Source organism: Rhinoderma darwinii, chromosome 3 (assembly GCF_050947455.1).
Source record: "Rhinoderma darwinii isolate aRhiDar2 chromosome 3, aRhiDar2.hap1, whole genome shotgun sequence".
Classification (NCBI taxonomy): domain Eukaryota; kingdom Metazoa; phylum Chordata; class Amphibia; order Anura; family Rhinodermatidae; genus Rhinoderma; species Rhinoderma darwinii.
This window is the reverse complement of record NC_134689.1, coordinates 326063046-326083911: the sequence shown is the minus strand read 5'-3', so window position 1 is coordinate 326083911 and position 20866 is coordinate 326063046. Positions and strand designations below refer to the sequence as shown.

Below are 20866 nucleotides of genomic sequence, written 5' to 3'. Positions count from 1 at the left end.
ATTTGTCACCTAGGTTGCCCAAAAAAAAAAAAATTGAATAAAAAGCGATGAAAAAAAATATAAAAATCACATGTACCCTAAATTTGTACCAATGAAAACTACAGATTGTAACAACAAATAAGCCCTCACACAGCTCCGGTGGAGAAAAGATAAAAAAGTTCTGGCCCTCAGAATATAGCGACAGAAATTGCGCAGAGCATTCCAAAATCGGATAAGATTGGGCACCATTTATCAGTGCGACACTGGCCACATATCTATGAATTATTTACTGCATAATTATACCCTCTTATTATGCCCTGATGTACTCCGCACAGCCTACATATGCTCCAACATTATAAACTGAAATACCACTAAAACCCCAAACAGAACTATTACCAAGCAAAATTTGCGCTCCAAAAGCCAAATGGCGCTCCTTTCGCTTCTGAGCCCGACAGCGTGCCCAAACACCAGCTTATGTCCACATATATGACATTTTATACCCGGGAGAAACAGCTCAAATTGTATGAGGTATTTGTCCTCAGTGGCACAAACTGGGCTAATGGCAGATGAGTGGAAAATTTAAATTTTCTCTTTGCACTATCCGCTGCGCATTAACCCCTTCACGCACCACGACTTAATAGCATGTCGTGGTGCGGGGGGGGGGGTTATATATGGGGCGGGCTCAGGCGCTGAGCCCACTCCATATGCTGCAGGTGTCAGCTGTGTATTACAGCTGACACCCGGGACTAACGGACAGGAACAGCGATCGCGCTGTTACAGGAGACTGTAAAAATGATATTATACTACAATACATTAGTATTGCAGTGTATTGTACCAGAGATCTAATGACTAATAAAATGTGTAAAAAAAATATTTATTATTAGTGAAAAAAAATATATTATATATTTAATATCCAAAAAAACAACGAAATCCCCTTACACATTTTTCCTCTAAAGTAATGTAAAAATATAAATAAAAATTGGTATCGCTGCATCCGTAAAAGTCCGAACTATTACAATACACCATTATTTAACTGGCACAGTGAACGCCGCAAAAAATAAAAGAATCTAAAACGACAAAATCGCAGTTTAAATTTTTTTTAAATAAGAAGTGATCAAAAATTTGTATGTACCAACTAAAACTTCAGCTCGTCCCGCAAAAAATAAGCACTGACACAAATCAATCGAACCAAAAAAATTAATAAATAATGGCTCTCGGAATGTGGTTACATAGTTACATAGTTACATAGTTACATAGTTATTACGGCTGAAAAAAGACACATGTCCATCAAGTTCAACCAAGGGAAGGGAAAAGGGAAGGAAAAATTTCTACACATAGGAGCTAATATTTTTTTGTTCTAGGAAATTATCTAACCCTTTTTTAAAGCCATCTACTGTCCCTGCTGTGACCAGCTCCTGCGGTAGGCTATTCCATAGATTCACAGTTCTCACTGTAAAGAAGCCTTGTCGCCTCTGCAGCTTGAACCTTTTTTTCTCCAGACGGAGGGAGTGCCCCCTTGTTTTTTGAGGGGGTTTTACAAGGAACAGGATTTCACCATATTTTTTGTATGTGCCATTAATATATTTATATAAGTTAATCATGTCCCCCCTTAGTCGTCTTTTTTTCAAGGCTAAATAGGTTTAATTCTTTCAATCTTTCCTCATAACTTAAATTCTCCATGCCCCTAATTAGCTTCGTTGCTCTTCTTTGTATTTTTTCCAACTCCAGGGCATCCTTTCTATGAACTGGAGCCCAGAACTGAACTGCATATTCTAGATGAGGCCTCACTAATGCTTTGTAAAGTGGTAATATTACATCCCTGTCCCGCGAGTCCATGCCTCTTTTAATACACGACAATATCCTGCTGGCCTTTGAAGCAGCTGATTGACACTGCATGCTGTTATTGAGTTTATGATTTACAAGTACACCCAGATCCTTCTCAACAAGTGAATCCGCCAGTGTAGCTCCCCCTAGGACATATGATGCATGCAGGTTGTTGGTACCCAGATGCATAACTTTACATTTATCTACATTAAACTTCATCTGCCAAGTGGACGCCCAAACACTTAGTTTGTTTAAATCTGCCTGTAATTCATGAACATCTTCCATAGACTGAACTATATTACATAGCTTGGTGTCATCTGCAAAAATAGAAATAGTGCTATTAATCCCATCCTCTATATCATTAATAAATAAGTTGAATAATAGTGGTCCCAGCACTGAACCCTGGGGTACACCACTTATAACTGGGGACCATTCAGAGTAGGAATCATTGACCACAACCCTCTGGATACGGTCCTTGAGCCAATTCTCAATCCAATTACAAACTATATTTTCTAAACCTATAGTTCTTAATTTACCCATTAGGCGTCTATGGGGGACAGTGTCAAATGCCTTTGCAAAGTCCAAAAACACTAAATCCACAGCGGCCCCTCTGTCTAGACTTCTGCTCACCTCTTCATAAAAACAGATTAGGTTAGTTTGACAACTTCTGTCCTTAGTAAAACCGTGCTGGCTGTCACTTATAATGCTATTTATTGTCACATAATCCTGTATATAGTCCCTCAATAGCCCCTCAAACATTTTCCCCACGATGGATGTTAAGCTTACTGGTCTATAATTACCTGGGGAAGACCTAGAGCCCTTTTTGAAAATAGGCACCACATTTGCCCTGCGCCAGTCCCTTGGCACTATACCAGTCACTAGAGATTCTCTGAATATTATGAAAAGGGGGACAGAAATAACTGAACTAAGCTCTTTAAGAATTCTAGGGTGTAACCCATCTGGTTCCTGGGCCTTGTGCACATTTATTTTATTTAATTTAGCTTGGACCATCTCTACATTCATCCAATTCAGTATATCAACTGATATATTAACAGCACTGGCAGCGGCTACATCAGCTGCTCTTTCTTCTGTTGTATATACAGAGCTAAAGAACCCATTTAGTAACTCTGCCTTCTCTTGATCCCCTGTGACCAACTCCCCATTACCATTATCTAGGGGTCCTACATGTTCAGACCTTGGCTTTTTAGCATTTATATACTTGAAGAATTTTTTGGGATTTGTTTTACTATCCTTGGCCACCTGCCTTTCATTTTGTATTTTTGCTAATTTTATTACATTTTTACAAATTTTATTAAGCTCTTTATATTTTACAAAGGCTACAGCTGTACCCTCAGATTTGTATTTTTTAAATGCCCTTTTTTTGTCATGTATTGCCCCTTTCACAGAAGGTGTAAGCCATGTGGGGTTTAATTTGAGTCGTTTATACTTGTTACCTATAGGAATAAATTTTGCACTATAATAACTCAAAGTAGATTTGAAAATCTCCCATTTATCATTTGTTCCATTATTTGACATTAGTTCTTCCCAGTCCATATCCTGAATTGCAGCCCTCATCCTGGGGAAATTGGCTTTCTTAAAATTAAATGTTTTTGCCCTCCCAGCCTGCGTTTGTTTTTTACAGTATAGGTAAAATGTAACTATATTATGATCACTGTTACCGAGGTTTTCACGAACATTGACATTCCCAACAAGATCTGCATTATTAGAAATGACCAGATCCAACAGAGCTTCACCTCTAGTCGGGTCTTCCACAAACTGGCCCATAAAATTTTCCTGCAACAGGTTGAGGAAATGTCTCCCCTTTGCAGTTGAAGCCGAACCATGACACCAATTAATAGCCCGGAAATTAAAATCTCCCATTATCACTACAGTACCCGCCTGTGCAGCCCGCTCCATCTGTTTATATAGCTGAACATCCATCTCCTCAGTTATATTGGGGGGTCTATAGATTACACCAAAAGTAATTTTTTCAGTGTTTACCTCCCTTTCTAGTTCCACCCACAAGGTTTCAACCTCCTCACAGTCTTCACCCACTATTGTCTCTTTCACACTCGCCTTCATATAATTTCTCACATACAGACATACACCACCACCTTTCCTATTTGTCCTGTCTTTCCGAAAAAGTGTAAAACCCTGTAGATTTACAGCCCAGTTATGTGAAGAGTCCAGCCATGTTTCAGCAACACCAACTATATCTATATTTTCTTCCAGTATCAAGGCCTCTAGCTCCCCCATTTTGCTTGCTAGACTTCTGGCATTTGTGAACATACACTTTAACTTGCCTGTCAGTTTTTCACTTTTATTATCAGAAATGTGATTTGACATTAATCGGGCCTTTTTATTTACACTGATGTTTTGTAACGAAAGGATCTCCTTATCTTGTTGTCTAGTCCTCTCCCCAAAACTTTGGTGAAACAAAACTTTTTTTTTTTTAACAAATAGTTTTTGCTTCATAAAATTAGTAAAATATAAAACAAACAACGCACGGTGAAAGCTGTAATAACGAAACCTAAAAAACAATTGAGGAATCGCATTTTTTTCCAATTTCAGCCTGCAAAGATTTTTATTTTCCGTTTCCCAGTAAATTAAATGGTACTTTAAATGGTGTCACTAGAAACTACAACTTCTCCCGCAAAAAATAAGCTCTCACACCACCCTACTGACTGAAAAAGAAAAAAAAATTATGGCTCTTGGAAAGTGGGAGGGGAAAAACTAAAATGAAAAAGAAAAAAAATGGATCAGTCCTGAAAGGGTTAATAAATTTCTAATGAAAAACCATTTATGACCATGTGGGGTATTGCCGCACTTGGAAGAAATTGCTTTACAAACGTTGGGGTGCTTTTTCTCCTTTATCCTTTGTGAAAATGAAAAAATTCTAAGTTTTGGTGGAAAAAATTGTGATATTCATTTTCACGGCCTAATTCTAATAAATTCTGCAAAAGACCTGTGGGGTCTAAATTTACCTATCAATATATCACTATACCCCTAGATAGATTCCTTAAGGGTTGTAGTTTTCCAAATGGGGTCACTTTTGGGGGGTTTTCACTGTTTTGGTCCCTCCAGGGCGTTGCAAATGCGACATGGCACTGAAAACCATTCCAGAAAAATCTGTGCTCCAAAATCCAAACAGCACTCCTTCACTTCTGAGCTCTGCCGTGGGTCCAAACAGCAGTTTATTACCACATATGGGGTATTGCCGTAATCGGGAGAAATAGCTTTACAAGTTTTGGGGTGTTTATTATTTATTCCTCGTATAAATGAAAACAAAATGTATATTTTTTCACAAAAAAAAAGTAGGATTTTCATTTTCACAGACAAACTCCAATAAATATAGCAAAATACCTGTGGGGTCAAGATGCTAACTATACCCCTAGATAAATTCCTTGAGGTGTGTAGTTTCCAAAACAGTGTCACTTTTGGAGAATTTCCACTGTTTTGGTACAAGACCTCTTCAAACCTGACATGGTGCCTAAAATATAGTCTAAAAAAAGGAGGCCTCAAAAGCCACTAGGTGCTCCTTTGCTTCTGAGGCCTGTGTTTCAGTTCATTACCACACTAGGGCCACATGTGGGATATTTCTAAAAACTGCAGAATTTGGGCAGTAAATATTGAGTTGCGTTTCTCTGGTAAAACCTTCTGTATTACAGAAAAAAAAAATGTATTCCAACTAAATTTCGGCAAAAAAAAATTAAAAAAAATTGTACATTTCCCTTCTACTTTGCTTTAATTCCTGTGAAAAGCCTAAAGGGTGAAGAAACTTTCTGAATGCGGTTTTGAATACTTTGAGGGATGCAGTTTTTAAAATGGGGTGACTTATGGGGTCCATCTAGTATATAGGGCCCTCAAAGCTACTTCAGAACTGAACTGGCCCTTGAAAAATAGCCTTTTTTTAAATTTCTTGAAAATGTGAAAAATTGCTGCTAAAGTTCTAAGCCTTGTAACGTCCTAGAAAAATAAAATAATTTCCAAGAAAACTATGCAAATATAAAGTAGACTTAATGGAATATGTGAAATATTGATACCACACAAAATAGTTACTGTTTTACAAGCAGATACATTTAATATTAGAAAAATAATTATTATTTTTGCAAATTTTCTTTAAATTTTGGTGTTTTTCACAAATAAGCAATGAATTTATTGACCACATTTTTCCACTAACAAAGTACAATATGTCACGAAAAAAACAATCTCAGAATCGCTTGTATAGGCAAAAGCATTCCAGAGTTATTACCACATAAAATGACATGTCAGATTTAGTAAAATAGGTCTGGTCCTGAAGGCCAAAAGGAGCTTGGTCCTGAAAGTGTTAAGTATGCAGGCACTCGCAGGACGTGATCAGATCATAGCGGAATAATACAGGTATGTAATCTCTCATTTAGAGTAGCCTATTTGGATTTACTATATAGTGCCTAAGGCCCCATGTACAAAACCGTAAAAACGCCCGTAATTACGGTCCCATAGACATCTTTTGGCCACGGGTACCTTCCCGTTTGCGTACGGGAATGTGCTCGGGCCGTTGAAAAATATAGAACATGTCCTATTTCAGACCATAATTATGGCGCATTGAAGTGTATGGGGCTCCCGTAATTACGGGTGGCTACGTGTGTGCACCCGTAATTACGGGAGCGTTGTTACGCATGGTAATCACTGTCCAGCGGTAGTCACTGTCCAGTGTGCTGAAAGAGTTAAATGATCAGTGCTGGATATAGGGAAGGGGCTGCACTGATCGGCAGTAACTCTTTCAGCACCCTGGACAGTGACTACTGCTGGACAGTGAGTACCATGCGCGGCGCACACAATATAGATTTCTAATGTTTCCTTCAAAAACCTGCAACAAAAAAAAAGTTCATACTTACCCAGAACTCCCTGCTTCTTCCTCCAGTCCGGCCTCCTGGGATAACGTTTCATCCCATGTGACCGCTGCAGCCAATCACAGGCTGCAGCGGTCACATGGACTGCCACGTCATCCAGGAAGGTCGAACTGGATGTCAAAAGAGGGACGCGTCACCAAGACAACTGCCGGGGTACGTATGAACTTCTTTTTCTCTCTATCGCTGCGTTCCGCTGCAGAAACTCTGCCCCTTCTCTCTATCCAGCACGGATAGAGAGAAGAGACTGCCGATCAGAGCTGGATAGAGAGAAGAGGCTGGCGATCAGTGCTGGATAGAGAGAAGGGGCTGCCGATTAGTGCAGAATCTCTCTCTACGTGTAAAGAAAAGCAGAGAAAATGTGTCCTGGAATACGGGTGACTACGGACCCGTATTTACGGGCACGGTCCGTAAATACGGGTGACAAAGGACCCGTATTTACACCAGTATTTACGGGAGGGGAAAAATATGGTCATGTGCATGGGGCCTTATGCAGTATAATACAGGGGGCACTTCCACTTCAGAGAAATGCAAAGGATGTATACAGAGCCATAAAGTTTAAAAGCAAAAATACTTGTATGCCAGACAGCAAGAAGTTATAAACTAATTTTCCTATACTCTTTATAACATGTTTGTATTCTGCTGGTAATATCTTTCTTCCCTAACCACGCAGACTGGCAGCATTTGAAAAAAGTGGATAGGTAGGTGGGTACAGCCCATGGTCACCTGAAGGCTGCCTAATAAAAATAAATAAATTATAATAATATTGAGACAAAAATCTATTTATTTTTTAATTTTAATTTTATTTCAAATGTTTTTGTTAAGCTGAATAATTATTAATAATTAAATCCTTTAATCCTGGAAAATTCTGACTGTAATCTCCAGCCCGGCAGATGTTACATCAGGATATTCAATCTGGTGGTAATATTTCTAATGGAAATCATAGATCTTATGTTGTAAATGTTGATGTTAAAATGTTTTCCTTTGATGTTATAAGGTCTCCGATATCATGATCTTAATGATATTATAGGTCTCTTATTCTGATGTCTTGATGTTACAACAGAAGATTGCTCTAAGGAACCGTGATGGACGACGGCTCTCTGCATCTCTGCTTTTGTTGCTTCGGATCTTTCTCCTTAGACATTTTGGAATCCAACATCTTGTACTTATGAATGACTCCATGCTTGGCCAGGCCTCCTTCACATGACAACTGAAGGGCCTGCTGATGTTCTCCTCCTCAATATATACAACCTCCTCCACTACATCCGCTTCCTCCTCATCCTCTTCCTCCTCTAGAATAGTCTCCAGATTTGGCCAAAAAGAGACTTTGCCAAACTTTGATGGCCGGAATGCCGGCTTAGCCTCCTCCACCATCTTTCTCCACATTTCATCTGGGAAGTCCTCCTCGTCGCCTTTCTTCATCCTGTTCAGAAAGTCCAAATCTCTTTCCAACAGTACAAATCCTCACAAAGTCCAAATATCTCACCAACACTAAATGTCTCCACTGACAACTAAAACCCTCAAATAAGTGTCAGCTCTGCGGCTCCTTATATAATGTGAGTGATGTCACAAAGTGCAGGGGCGGAGCCGACTTTCACCACATTCCGTAACATCTTCCGCAGCTATTTATTAGTTATTTTTATTTTATTTAGTTATTTAAAGGGCCATGCAGCCAATGTAATTCACTCTAGGGAAACTAGTCAGGAAGTTCTCCTCTGCTATATACAAAAGGCAACATCATTATCTGTATATTATGTGATGTTACGTATGAGACGTAAAACACAAATCATTTATAACATATATATATATATATGTACTGTGCATATGAATCAGTGTAAAACTATTTATATTTGTAAACTACAATATTTTTTTATCAATTTTAAATCCTCGATAAAGAATTATCAAGTACTTACCGTGTTTTACCTTGGATCTACGTTCCTGGTGTGTAAAATGATGTCCCTTAGTATGCTTTATCTTGTAAACAATATCAGATGCGCTTTTTAAAAGAATATATATTCTGCAATTATTGGCTACAAAGATTTGTTTGATAAACAAATTCTTTGAACCTTTATGTCTAATTTTGAGATCGATGGGCTATTATTTTTTGACAGTATACACACAGTGCGTTTGAATAGCGTTTTTTCTGTACCAGTTCCCTTCTAAAGAAATACTAACTCTTTTTTATCTCTTTATAAAGAAACACTAACACTAAGGCCCCATGCACACGACCGTATTTTTGTCCACCCGTAAATACGAGTCCTTGGTCATACGTATTCGACCCGTATTGCACCAGTATTTACGGACCCGTGCCTGTAAATACGGGTCCGGTGTCACCCGTATTCCACCCATATTTACGGGCACGTTTTGGGCTGCAAAATTGCACTGCACTAATCGGCAGCCCCACTCTCTCCCAGTGCAGGATAGAAAGAAGGGACAGCCCTTTCCGTAATAAAAGTAAAAGAAATTCATACTTACCCGGCCGTTGTCATGGTGACGCGTCCCTCTCTTGACATCCAGTCCGACCTCCCTGGATGACGCGGCAGTCCATGTGACCGCTGCAGCCAGTGATTGGCCTGTGATTGGCTGCAGCGGTCACATGGGCTGTAACGTCATCCCAGGAGGCCGGACAGGAGGAAGAAGCAGGGAGTTCTGGGTAAGTATGAACGTCTTTTTTTTTTAAACAGCGTTATCTATATTGTAATCGGTAGCCACTGTCCAGGGTGCTAAAACAGTTACTGCCGATCGTTTAACTCTTTCAGCACTCTGGACAGTGACTATTTACTGACGTGGCTTAGCAACGCTCCCGTAATTACGGGTGCACACACGTAGTCACCCGTAATTACGGGAGCCCCATAGACTTCTATGTGCTGCTCGTGCCGTAATTACGGCCTGAAATAGGACATGTTCTTTCTTTTTCAACGGCACGGGCACCTTCCCGTAAGCATACGCGGTGGTACCCGTGGCCAATAGAAGTCTATGGGCCCGTAATTACGGGAGTTTTTACGGTCGTGTGCATGGGGCCTAACTAATTAGATGATTATCCTCTACATATATAAACTATTATAATTATACAATCATACTTGGGCTATTGAGTTTGTCATAGTACACTCCGTCCGAGTTAAAGTTTAGTTTACCAAAATGGCCACTGTTGGCCTCAAAATCCTTACACGCATGCGCTGAATAGCGCTTTACATTTTATATAGTTAGTTATTTAGGCTGTCTCATATTCCAAATTTGATCATCTAGGAAGCTATCAATAATTTTGTATAGCTATAACTAGGTAGTAATATTCTATTACGTCTGCGCTGTTCAATACAATATAGCTATTACAAATCGTGATTCCTGCACAAAGATGGCCACTGTCGGCATCAAAGTTGTCATGCGCATGCGCGGAATAGCGCTCCAGCTCCATTGATATATGTCATAGATAAGCGCCGCTCACTCTTTAAGGCGCCGGAAATGTGCTCCGGTACATGGACCCAAGGTAAACACATGTCCAATATTTTTAACCCCTTAGTGACCACCAATACGCCTTTTCACGTGAGTCACTAAGGGGCCATAGGCTAGGCTGACGCCTTTTCACGTGAGCCTAGTCTAAGTCCTGCACGGGTGTCCCGTGCAGGCAGGAGCTGGGGCTCTGCTGTCTGGTGACAGCTGGGCTCCTGCTCCAATACCCGCGATCGAAGTTTACATCGATCGCGGCCGTTTAACCTGTTAAATGCCGCTGTCAATAGCGACCGCAGCATTTAACTTGTTTACAGAGGGAGAGAGCTCCCCCTGTCACCCATTGGCGGCCCGCAAATGCAATCGCGGATCTCCGATGGGGTGTAATGGCAGCCGGGGGCTTGATAAAAGCCCCCAGGTCTGCCCTGGACCTATGCCTATTAGGACGCGCCGTAGGCACGTCCTAATAGATTGCCTGTCAGATTTACACTGACAGGCAATAATGCACTGGTATATGAAGTATACCAAAGCATTATAGCAGCGATCTGAAGATCACACAGTAAAGTCCCCTAGTGGGACTAATGAAATAAATAATAAATGTGAAATAAAGATTAATAGTAAAAATGACAGTAAAAAAATAAATCAAACCATTTTTTTTCCATAAAAAGTGGTTTTACTTAGTAAAAGTGTAAAAAATAAATAAAAGTACACATATATGGTATCGCCGCGACCGTAATGACTCAGTTAATAAAGTTAATATGTAATTTAAACCGCAAGGTGAACACCGTAAAAAAACCCGCAAAACACAATGGCGAAATTGCAATTTTTTTCCAATGCCCCCCAAAAAAGTCATAATAAAAATGAATCAATAAGTTCCATACACCCCAAAACAGTACCAATCAAAACTACGTCTCGTCCCGCAGAAAACAAGCAAAAAAAATCACTACATTGAAGGAAAAATAAAAAAGTTACGGCTCTTGGAAAGCAACGATGCAAAAACAAATAATTTTAGTGTTTTTATTGGGCAAAAGTCGTAAAACATAAAATACCTCTACATATGTGGTATCGCCGTAATCATACCGACCCATAGAATAAAGGTAACATGTTATTTACGCCGCACAGTGAACGGCGTCAATTTAAAAACGCATAGAACAATGGTGGAATTTCAGGTTTTTTTTATAATCCCCCCAAAAAAAGTTAATAAAAAAAACTATATATACCCTAAAATGGTGCTATTAAAAAATACAACTAATCCCGCAAAAAACAAGTCCTCATACAGCTATGTAGACGAAAAAATAAAAAAGTTATAGCTCTTTGAATGCGTCTATAGAAAAACAAATAAAATAGCTTGGTCACTAGGGCCTAAAATGGGCTGGTCACTAAGGGGTTAATTTACTATGTATTGTTTACACCTGTGAACATTTATTGTTATGTACACTAATCAGCACTTATATTGTTATGTACATGGTGATCTCTATAGTTGTGACGATTACTATGTGCCTTTTGTCACGTGTTTTCATACTTACATATATTATCAGAAATATTATGACTGTACTTTAGTCTATTTTTAAATCTTATGTTAATCACTGGTTAATGAGATCAATTGTCTGGTCTCCATATATTGCACATGTTTTTACACTGACTGTATGCTTGAAAAAGGCTCCGTGCAAAGAGCCGAAACGTCGCACAAGGGCTAATAAAAAGGCCATTTTTTCACTATCAATTGGAGTGCTGCCTCTTATTGGACGACTATATATATGTCGATATATGTCTCAATACAGAAGCAATTTATAAGTAAATAACACTGTATAAAACTGGGATGGAGGGAATAGGCAGGCAGGCACACAGGTCAATACAGTACATGGCTACCTGCTTACAGTACATGGCTACCTGCTTACAGTACAAGGCTACCTGCTTACAGTACATGGCTACCTGCTTACAGTACAAGGCTACCTGCTTACAGTACATGGCTACCTGCTTACAGTACATGGCTACCTGCTTACAGTACAAGGCTACCTGCTTACAGTACATGGTTACCTGCTTACAGTACATGGCTACCTGCTTACAGTACATGGTTACCTGCTTACAGTACATGGCTACCTGCTTACAAAGCAACAGCACCAAGACCTGACAGACGTAGAGATGCCGGCCCACCCACCACAAAGTGAGCAGAACAAGCAACTAGGGATGTCACGATACCAGAATTTGGACTTTGATACCGATACTTTGTGTAGTATTGCGATTTCGATACCAAAACGATACTTTGCCAACAGTAATAAAAAAAAAAGTTCTTCCATTTTGTGATATGAGGCGCGAGGTGTGATGATGAAATGTGCCTCACATTAATAGTAATTAACCCCATTATGTTTCTCAGTCACAATGGGTTAATGTGTAAGGTACATGATGGGATTAATTACTATTAATGTGAGGCACATGGAGGTTAAATTCATCATCACACCTCGTGCCTTACATTAGTAAGTGAAAGAAGTTTTTTTTTGGTTTTTTTACAGCGTACACATCATAAATGACACAAAAAAATGGTTGTGCAGGTCATTACGGCTGCGCCAATACCGAATATGTGTATGTTTTATGTATTGAGACTTATTTTAATGTTTATTGTAAAAAAAAGGTGTATGTGTATTTTTTTAAATTTAATATTACTTTATGTTTTTACTTTATTCTTAAACTTTAATGTACTGCCATATATCCATATGCCAGTACATTAGCCTGTGTACGGATAGTATGCCCTAACAGGAAATATTGTAAGACAGCACTGGGGTCCTTCAATAGACTCTGGGCTGTCTGGCCATATGTGGTATGGCCAGTCGTGGATTAAGAAGACCAAGGGCCCTGGGCTGTTACCCAAACTTGGGCCCCCCTTCTCCACTGCCACCCTGCCGCGCCGTAACTATTGCTAACACTACCTTTTTGCACAAGCATTAACAAATGGGTGTTACGATTCCCCTTTCACAGGGCTGTGTCCCTACAAACTGACAGTATCACACTGTGCAGGGACACATCCTCTTGACAAGGGGATTGGTAACACCAATTTTTCTATCAGTCCTGGACTGCACAAAGACGTTATGTGGAATACAAGGATTTCCTATAATAAACAAATCAAGAGAGGGGACAGATTCTCTACAAATCCAGTGACTCACAGGTGACGACATCTCAGATGCTAGTAGTTTCTTTTCCTCTTTTCTTCTCCATCTGGTCCAGAGCTCATGACCAGTGGCGTAACTACCGCTATAGCAGCCGTATCGGCTGCTACGGGGCCCACAGCATGAGGGGCCCATGCCACCCGCCGGCACGGCCCCCCCTCCCATGGCCGGAGGCTCCGCTAGCAGCTGCTATGGCTGCTACAGAGCGACGCAACTGAAGGGGTTGTTTCTACAAAAGACATGCATCCCCTATCCACAGGATAGGGGATACATGTGTGATCGCTGGGACGCCCAGCGATAAGGAGAACAGGGGACCGAAAGTCCCCCGAAGTTCTCCATGACAAACCTCGGACTTCCGGAGTCTGTCTGCAGCTCCATAGAAATGACTTGCGCACTGGTCATGCTTGTGCGCATGCGTGACCAGCACTCCTTTCATTTTTATTGAACTGCGCAGACGCTGGAAGTCCGAGGTTTGTCATGGAGAACATTGGGGGACTTTCGGTCCCCTGTTCTCCTTATCGCTGCCAGCGAGCACACATGTATCCCCTATCCTGTGGATAGGGGATACATCTCTTTTGTAGGACAAACTATAGGCCGTTTTCTTTTTTTGCGAGGGGGGGCTATATGGCGTTATCTACAGGGGGGGGGTCTGTATGGCGTTATCTACAGGGGGATTTCTGTATGGTGTTATCTGCAGGGGGGGTTCTGTATGGTGTTATCTGCAGGGGGATTTGTATGGTGTTATCTACAGGGGGTGTCTGTATGGCGTTATCTACAGTGGGTGTTTGTATGGGGTTATCTACAGGGGGGGTCTAATTGGCGTTATCTAAAGGGGTGGCTGTATGGCGTTATCTACAGGGGGGCTGTATGGCGTTATCTACAGGGGGGTTTCTGTATGGTGTTATCTGCAAGGGGGGTTCTGTATGGTGTTATCTGCAGGGGGATTTGTATGGTGTTATCTACAGGGGGGGTTCTGTATGGCGTTATCTACAGGGGGGACTCTGTATGGCGTTATCTACAGGGGGGACTTTGTATGGCGTTATCTACAGGGGGGTCTGTATGGCGTTATCTACAGTGGGTGTCTGTATGGCGTTATCTATAGGGGGGGGTCTGTATGGCATTATCTATAGGGGGGTCTGTATGGCGTTGTCTACAGGGGGGTTTCTGTATGGTGTTATCTGCAGGGGGGGTTCTGTATGGTGTTATCTGCAGGGGGATTTGTATGGCGTTATCTACAGGGGGGACTTTGTATGGCGTTATCTACAGGGGGGACTTTGTATGGCGTTGTCTACAGGGGGGGCTCTGTATGGCGTTGTCTACAGGGGGGACTCTGTATGGCGTTGTCTACAGGGGGGGCTCTGTATGGCATTATCTACAGGGGGGCTCTGTATGGCGTTATCTACAGGGGGGACTCTGTATGGCGTTATCTACAGGGGGGACTATGTATGGCGTTATCTACGGGGGGTGTCTGTATGGCGTTATCTACAGGGGGGTCTGTATGGCGTTATCTACAGGGGGTCTGTATGGCGTTATCTACAGGGGGGTCTGTATGGCGTTATCTACAGGGGGGTCTGTATGGCGTTATCTACAGGGGGGCTGAATGGCGTTATCTACAGGGGGTCTGTATGGCGTTATCTACAGGGGGGCTGTATGGCGTTATCTACAGGGGGAATTTGGGGCTGTAAGACGTTATCTACAGGGGGGCTGTATGGGGTTATCTACAGGGGGCTGTATGGCGTTATCTACAGGGGGGTCTGTATGGCGTTATCTACAGGGGGGGGGTCTGTATGGCGTTATCTACAGGGGGGTCTGTATGGCGTTATCTACAGGGGGCTGTATGGCATTATCTATAGGGGGAATTTGGGGCTGTAATACGTTATCTACAGGGGCGCTGTAGGGCATTATCTACAGGAGTCTGTGTATGGAGATATCTACAGGAGGCTGTGTATGGCGCTATCTACAGGGGGCTGTGTATGGCGTTATCTACAGTGGGTGTCTGTATGGCGTTATCTACAGTGGGTGTCTGTATGGTGTTATCTACAGTGGGTGTCTGTATGGCGTTATCTACAGGGGGGGTCTGTATGGCGTTATCTACAGGGGGGGGTCTGTATGGCGTTATCTACAGGGGGGTCTGTTTGGCGTTATCTACAGGGGGTTTCTGTATGGTGTTATCTGCAGGGGGGGTTCTGTATGGTGTTATCTGCAGGGGGGTCTGTATGGTGTTATCTACAGGGGGGTTCTGTATGGCGTTATCTACAGGGGGGACTCTGTATGGCGTTATCTACAGGGGGTCTGTATGGCGTTATCTACAGTGGGTGTCTGTATGACGTTATCTATAGGGGGGTCTGTATGGCATTATCTACAGGGGGGACTTTGTATGGCGTTATCTACAGGGGGGGACTCTGTATGGCGCTATCTACGGTTGGGGTCTGTATGGCATTATCTACAGTGGGTGTCTGTATGGCGTTATCTATAGTGGGGTCTGTATGGCATTATCTACAGGGGGGTCTGTATGGCGTTATCTACAGGGGGGGCTGTAGGGCGTTATCTACAGGGGTCTGTGTATGGAGCTATCTACAGGAGGCTGTGTATGGCGCTATCTACAGGGGGCTGTGTATGGCGCTATCTACAGGGGGCTGTGTATGGTGCTATCTGCAGGGGGCTGTGTATGGCGCTATCTATAGTGGGCGCTGTGTGATGGAATCTATAGGGAGGCACAATCTACAAGGGGGGTTGTGTGATACCCAGCGGAGGGGGAGCCCCAGTAAAGAGTTTGCTATGGGGCCCAGTCTTTCCTAGTTACGCCCCTGCTCATGACGACTTCTCCTGGCCATGACCCATTTCTGAAGCCCTTAAATATAATATCACCATGCACTGCGCCCCTGAATATAATTGTGTCACACACTGTAAAGTAAAGCACCACATACACAGTGCCCCCTGTAGATAGCGCCAACCCCCCATGTAGACAGCGCCACACACACACCCTGTAGATAGCACCACACACACACCCCTGTAGAGAGCGCCACACACATAACCCCGTGTAGAGTGTCATTTGTGAAGGGCGTTCAGCAGGTTGATGTGGTGGGAGTCTTCACACAGCGTTTCTCCTGCTCACAGCCCGACAAAGAGCCCGCAGACTGTCTCCCCTCCCCCATGTCCCGACTGCTAGCAGCAGGAGGAGAGATGTGTAGAGCAGGGAAGGGGGGCTGGAGGGGGAGTTTCAGCACAGACCACGGCTGCTAAGTAGGAGCGAAGCTCACCTCGTCTCATGACTGGTGCGGTCCTGGCACCGGGGCTCCCTCCGGTGCTAGCGACGCCACTGGGCATGAGGGGGTTCGAGCCCTGGGCCCCGGGCCGCCGCCCGAACCGCCCTAATGATGATCCGCCACTGGGTATGGCCCTGGAATTCCCTGTGATGCAATCCAGAAGCATCCCCCTTTCTCATTTTCCCCTGAATGCTGCAGTCAGCTTTGATCGCAGCATAAAGGGGAATAACGGCGACATGAGAGGTTTCTCTGATCTCCGCCGTTGTCAGGACTCAGGAGCGGGGCAATGGCTGTATCACACAGCCGCAGCCCCCCTCTCATACATTCATGCGTTACTATACTGAGCTGTGCGGCCGCACAGCTTAGTATCGAAATACATGAAACAACGGTATCAAACCGTTTGGGGACGCACAGTATCGAAGTTTCCATGCATCCTGCATCCCTAAATAGCACGTCGTGGTGCGGGGGACGACGACGATGTTTGGACATTTTGCATGTTAGTACTATACTAAGGATCGCTGGTTCAGGTCCCTTTTCCCTCTAAAGTAATTTAAAAAATAAACACAATTTGTATCAGTGTCCGTAAAAGTCCGAACTATTATAATATAACTGTAATGACAGGGGGGTAGGGAAACAGACAGTGAGCCCTAATCTACCCACCACTCAGTCCCTGCCTACTTGCAACGACCCGCCCTAGGCGACGGGGTACAACTGGGCGACGGTCCCTACGCTCAGTAAGTGCACGAGACAAACAGACAAGGGTACACAAAGCTAAGGGAAATGGGGCAATTGCCTACGGCAACACCGTGAGCAACAAGAGTGGTGAACGAGCCGAGTCAAACCAGGAGTGTACGGGGTACCAAACGCAGAGCAGGAGAGTAGTCAGTAAGCCAGGGTCAGTATGGAGCAGGGTCAAATAGTTAGGAGCTGTAGCAGGGCCAGGAAACCACACGAGAAGAATCACAAGCAAAGGAGGAACAGGAAAGGCAGGTATAAATAGACAGAGGGCGGGAGCTAGCTCCGTCTGGCCAGGCTGCGATAGGCTCTCCCACTCCTAAGCCTGCCATCCTGAGTGGTGGAAGATGGAGTCAGTCTCAGAGACATAGACTCAGGTGCAGACTGATTACCTATGGGCGTATACACAGAAGTTACATAGTTACATAGTTAGTACGGCTGAAAAAAGACACATGTCCATCAAGTTCAACCAAGGGAAGGGAAAAGGGAAGGAAAAATTTCTACACATAGGAGCTAATATTTTTTTGTTCTAGGAAATTATCTAACCCTTTTTTAAAGCCATCTACTGTCCCTGCTGTGACCAGCTCCTGCGGTAGGCTATTCCATAGATTCACAGTTCTCACTGTAAAGAAGGCTTGTCGCCCCTGAAGCTTGAACCTTTTTTTCTCCAGACGGAGGGAGTGCCCCCTTGTTTTTTGAGGGGGTTTTACAAGGAACAGGATTTCACCATATTTTTTGTATGTGCCATTAATATATTTATATAAGTTAATCATGTCCTCCCTTAGTCGTCTTTTTTCAAGGCTAAATAGGTTTAATTCTTTCAATCTTTCCTCATAACTTAAATTCTCCATGTCCCTAATTAGCTTCGTTGCTCTTCTTTGTATTTTTTCCAACTCCAGGGCATCCTTTCTATGAACTGGAGCCCAGAACTGAACTGCATATTCTAGATGAGGCCTCACTAATGCTTTGTAAAGTGGTAATATTACATCCCTGTCCCGCGAGTCCATGCCTCTTTTAATACACGACAATATCCTGCTGGCCTTTGAAGCAGCTGATTGACACTGCATGCTGTTATTTCGTTTATGATTTACAAGTACACCCAGATCCTTCTCAACAAGTGAAGTTGTGCCTGGCAGTTCCTTTACAATAACGTTATTTAACCTGCACGGTGAAAGTCATATAAAAATTATACCGCCGGAATTGCAGCTGTTTTTGGTCACTTTATATCCCACAATAAATTAAATAAAGTGATCAAAAAGTCTCATGTAGCCCGAAATGGTACCAATAGAAACTACAGTTTGCTTCGCCAAAAAATTAGCCCTCATACCGCTCAATCAACGGAAAAATAAAAGTTATGGCTCTCAGAATATGGTGACTGTCTGCCAACTGTGGGCATGTGGTTCGGCAAGATTCAGGAGATCATGAGAATGGAGGACCTCACGGCATCAATGAGAGGGGCCCATGCTAAATTTCTCAAAACATGGCGTGAGTGGATTCGCTTTCAGTCGTCAGTGGAGTATAGGACTATTGGGCCCTGTTCACACAGAGTTTTTTGCAGGAGGAAAATTCCTCCTGTAAAAACTGACCCTGGAGGTTTTCATGTTTGATGTGGTTTTTGACGTGGTTTTTGACGTGGTTTTCCAGGCGGTTTTTCAGGCTGTTTTTGCCGAGGTTTTCACACGCATGAGGCTGGGTTCACACAACCATGTTACGTCCATAATGTACGGAACGGAAGACCCGGACCGAAGACAGTGCAGGGAGCCGGGCTCCTAGCATCATAGTGATGTACGACGCTAGGAGTCCCTGCCTCTGCGTGGAACTACTGTCCCGTACTGTAATCATGATTACAGTACGGGACAGTTGTCCTGCAGCGAGGCAGGGACTCCTAGCGTCGTACATCACTATGATGCTAGGAGCCCGGCTCCCTGCACTGTCTTCGGTCCGGGTCTTCCGGCTGAAATACGTTCCGTACATTACGGACGTAACATGGTCGTGTGAACCCAGCCTGACATCCTTCTGTCATTGAAATGAATGGTGATGCAAACGGAACTTACTTCACACTTGCCTTTCCGTTTAGGGGTTCCCCTGACTGAAAGCACCGACGGAACCCCTCAGCAGAAACCACGCTGATGTGAACAGGCCCACATTAAAAAAAACATTGTTTTCTGTTTGCATCATCATTGACTTCAATGCGGTATTGGTTCAGTCGAAACGACAGAACCCTTTGCACAACGGGGACAAACAGAAACCATTAGCAACGGATCTGTCACCACTTCACACTTGCCTTTCCGTTGAGGGGTTCCCCTGACTGAAAGCACCGACGGAACCCCTCAGCGGAAACCACGCTGATGTGAACAGGCCCACATTAAAAAAAAAAAGTATACTTACTTCTTGAATCAATTTCCCAACATCAATGTCCATTCGGTGGTACACCTCTGCTGTCGTCATTTCTGTTCCTGAAATGTTAAAAAAAAAATAAAAAAGAGATGACATACATGAACAACTGCATAACAAAATAAAAAAATTAAAAATAAAAAAATTGAAAAAAAAAATTAAAAAAAAAAAAATCTAAAAAAAAAAATGCACAGCTCCATACATGTATAGCATGTATGGAACATAGGAGCAAGTGCACTTACTTGTATTTGGATGCAGGACTTCGGTTTTCTGTATCCCTGAGTTCTGTCCACGATGTTTTTCAGGCTCCACGAGCAGACAGGAAATGACAGCCCCTTGCTGGGCTGGACTAGCAGCAGGAGACGACTCCTGCAAGAAACTCCTCCAAAACACTCGGCAATATACTCGTCAGAAAACACCTCACTAGTTCGAGGTGTTTTTTTACGTATCCCCATTGCTTTCAATGCGGTTTTGGACGCGGAAACCACATCAAGAAGGGTCATGTCCCTTCTTTTTGCCGCGAGGCGTTTTTTTTACTCGCGGTAAAAAAACGCCTCCGTCTCCCATTGAAATCAATGGGAGTCATTTTGGGTCGTTTTTGGCGCGTTTTCCGACGCGTTTTCCGCGTCAAAAAACGTGTCAAAAAACTCCGTGTGAACAGGGCCTTATGGCCTCCGGAGTATAATTCCTAGATTTAAATGTAGGAGGTCAGTTTTCTTCTCTCTGCTCCCTCTTTTTTCCTGCTTTTCTATACTTCTACATTGTTCTTACTTGGGTTTTTATGCATGGCTGCTGGTTCAGGATGTATAAATTATCTGACCCGTCAAGAGTGATGCAGCAGAATGTCATGGTTTTGTATGGTATCTCTGGCATATATTGTAATTATAAATGCTGGCCTGTGAGCCGATGTCAGTGCTGTTTATGTCTGCACTTCCTTCTTGGTGTTTGAAAAATGGAAAATAAAAGAATTTATAAAAAAGAATATGGTGACTGAACACAAATTTTATTTTTAACCCCTTCCTGAAATCCGCCGTATATATACGGCGCTGCCGGAAAGGTGTTCCCGCAAAGCGCAGTACAGTTACGTCGCAGTGATGGTGCGGGCTCAGAAGCAGAGCCGCCACCATCACCACGGGGTGACAGCTGTATTATACAGCTGGCACCCTCCTGCAAC

General features: G+C 43.0%; 1 protein-coding gene across 1 annotated transcript in view; it reads right to left on the bottom strand.

The window, feature by feature from the left end:
* The window catches only part of LOC142750472 (ATP-dependent clpX-like chaperone, mitochondrial), a gene marked incomplete at its 5' end in the record, with an annotated part of 33434 nt that extends 13729 nt beyond the window's left edge, over positions 1-19705 (bottom strand). Inside the window, one exon of the mRNA XM_075859475.1 lies at positions 19687-19705. Coding sequence (XP_075715590.1) covers positions 19687-19705 — 19 coding nt within the window. The remainder of the gene's footprint in view (positions 1-19686) is intronic.
* Between the last annotated feature and the right edge of the window lie 1161 nt (positions 19706-20866).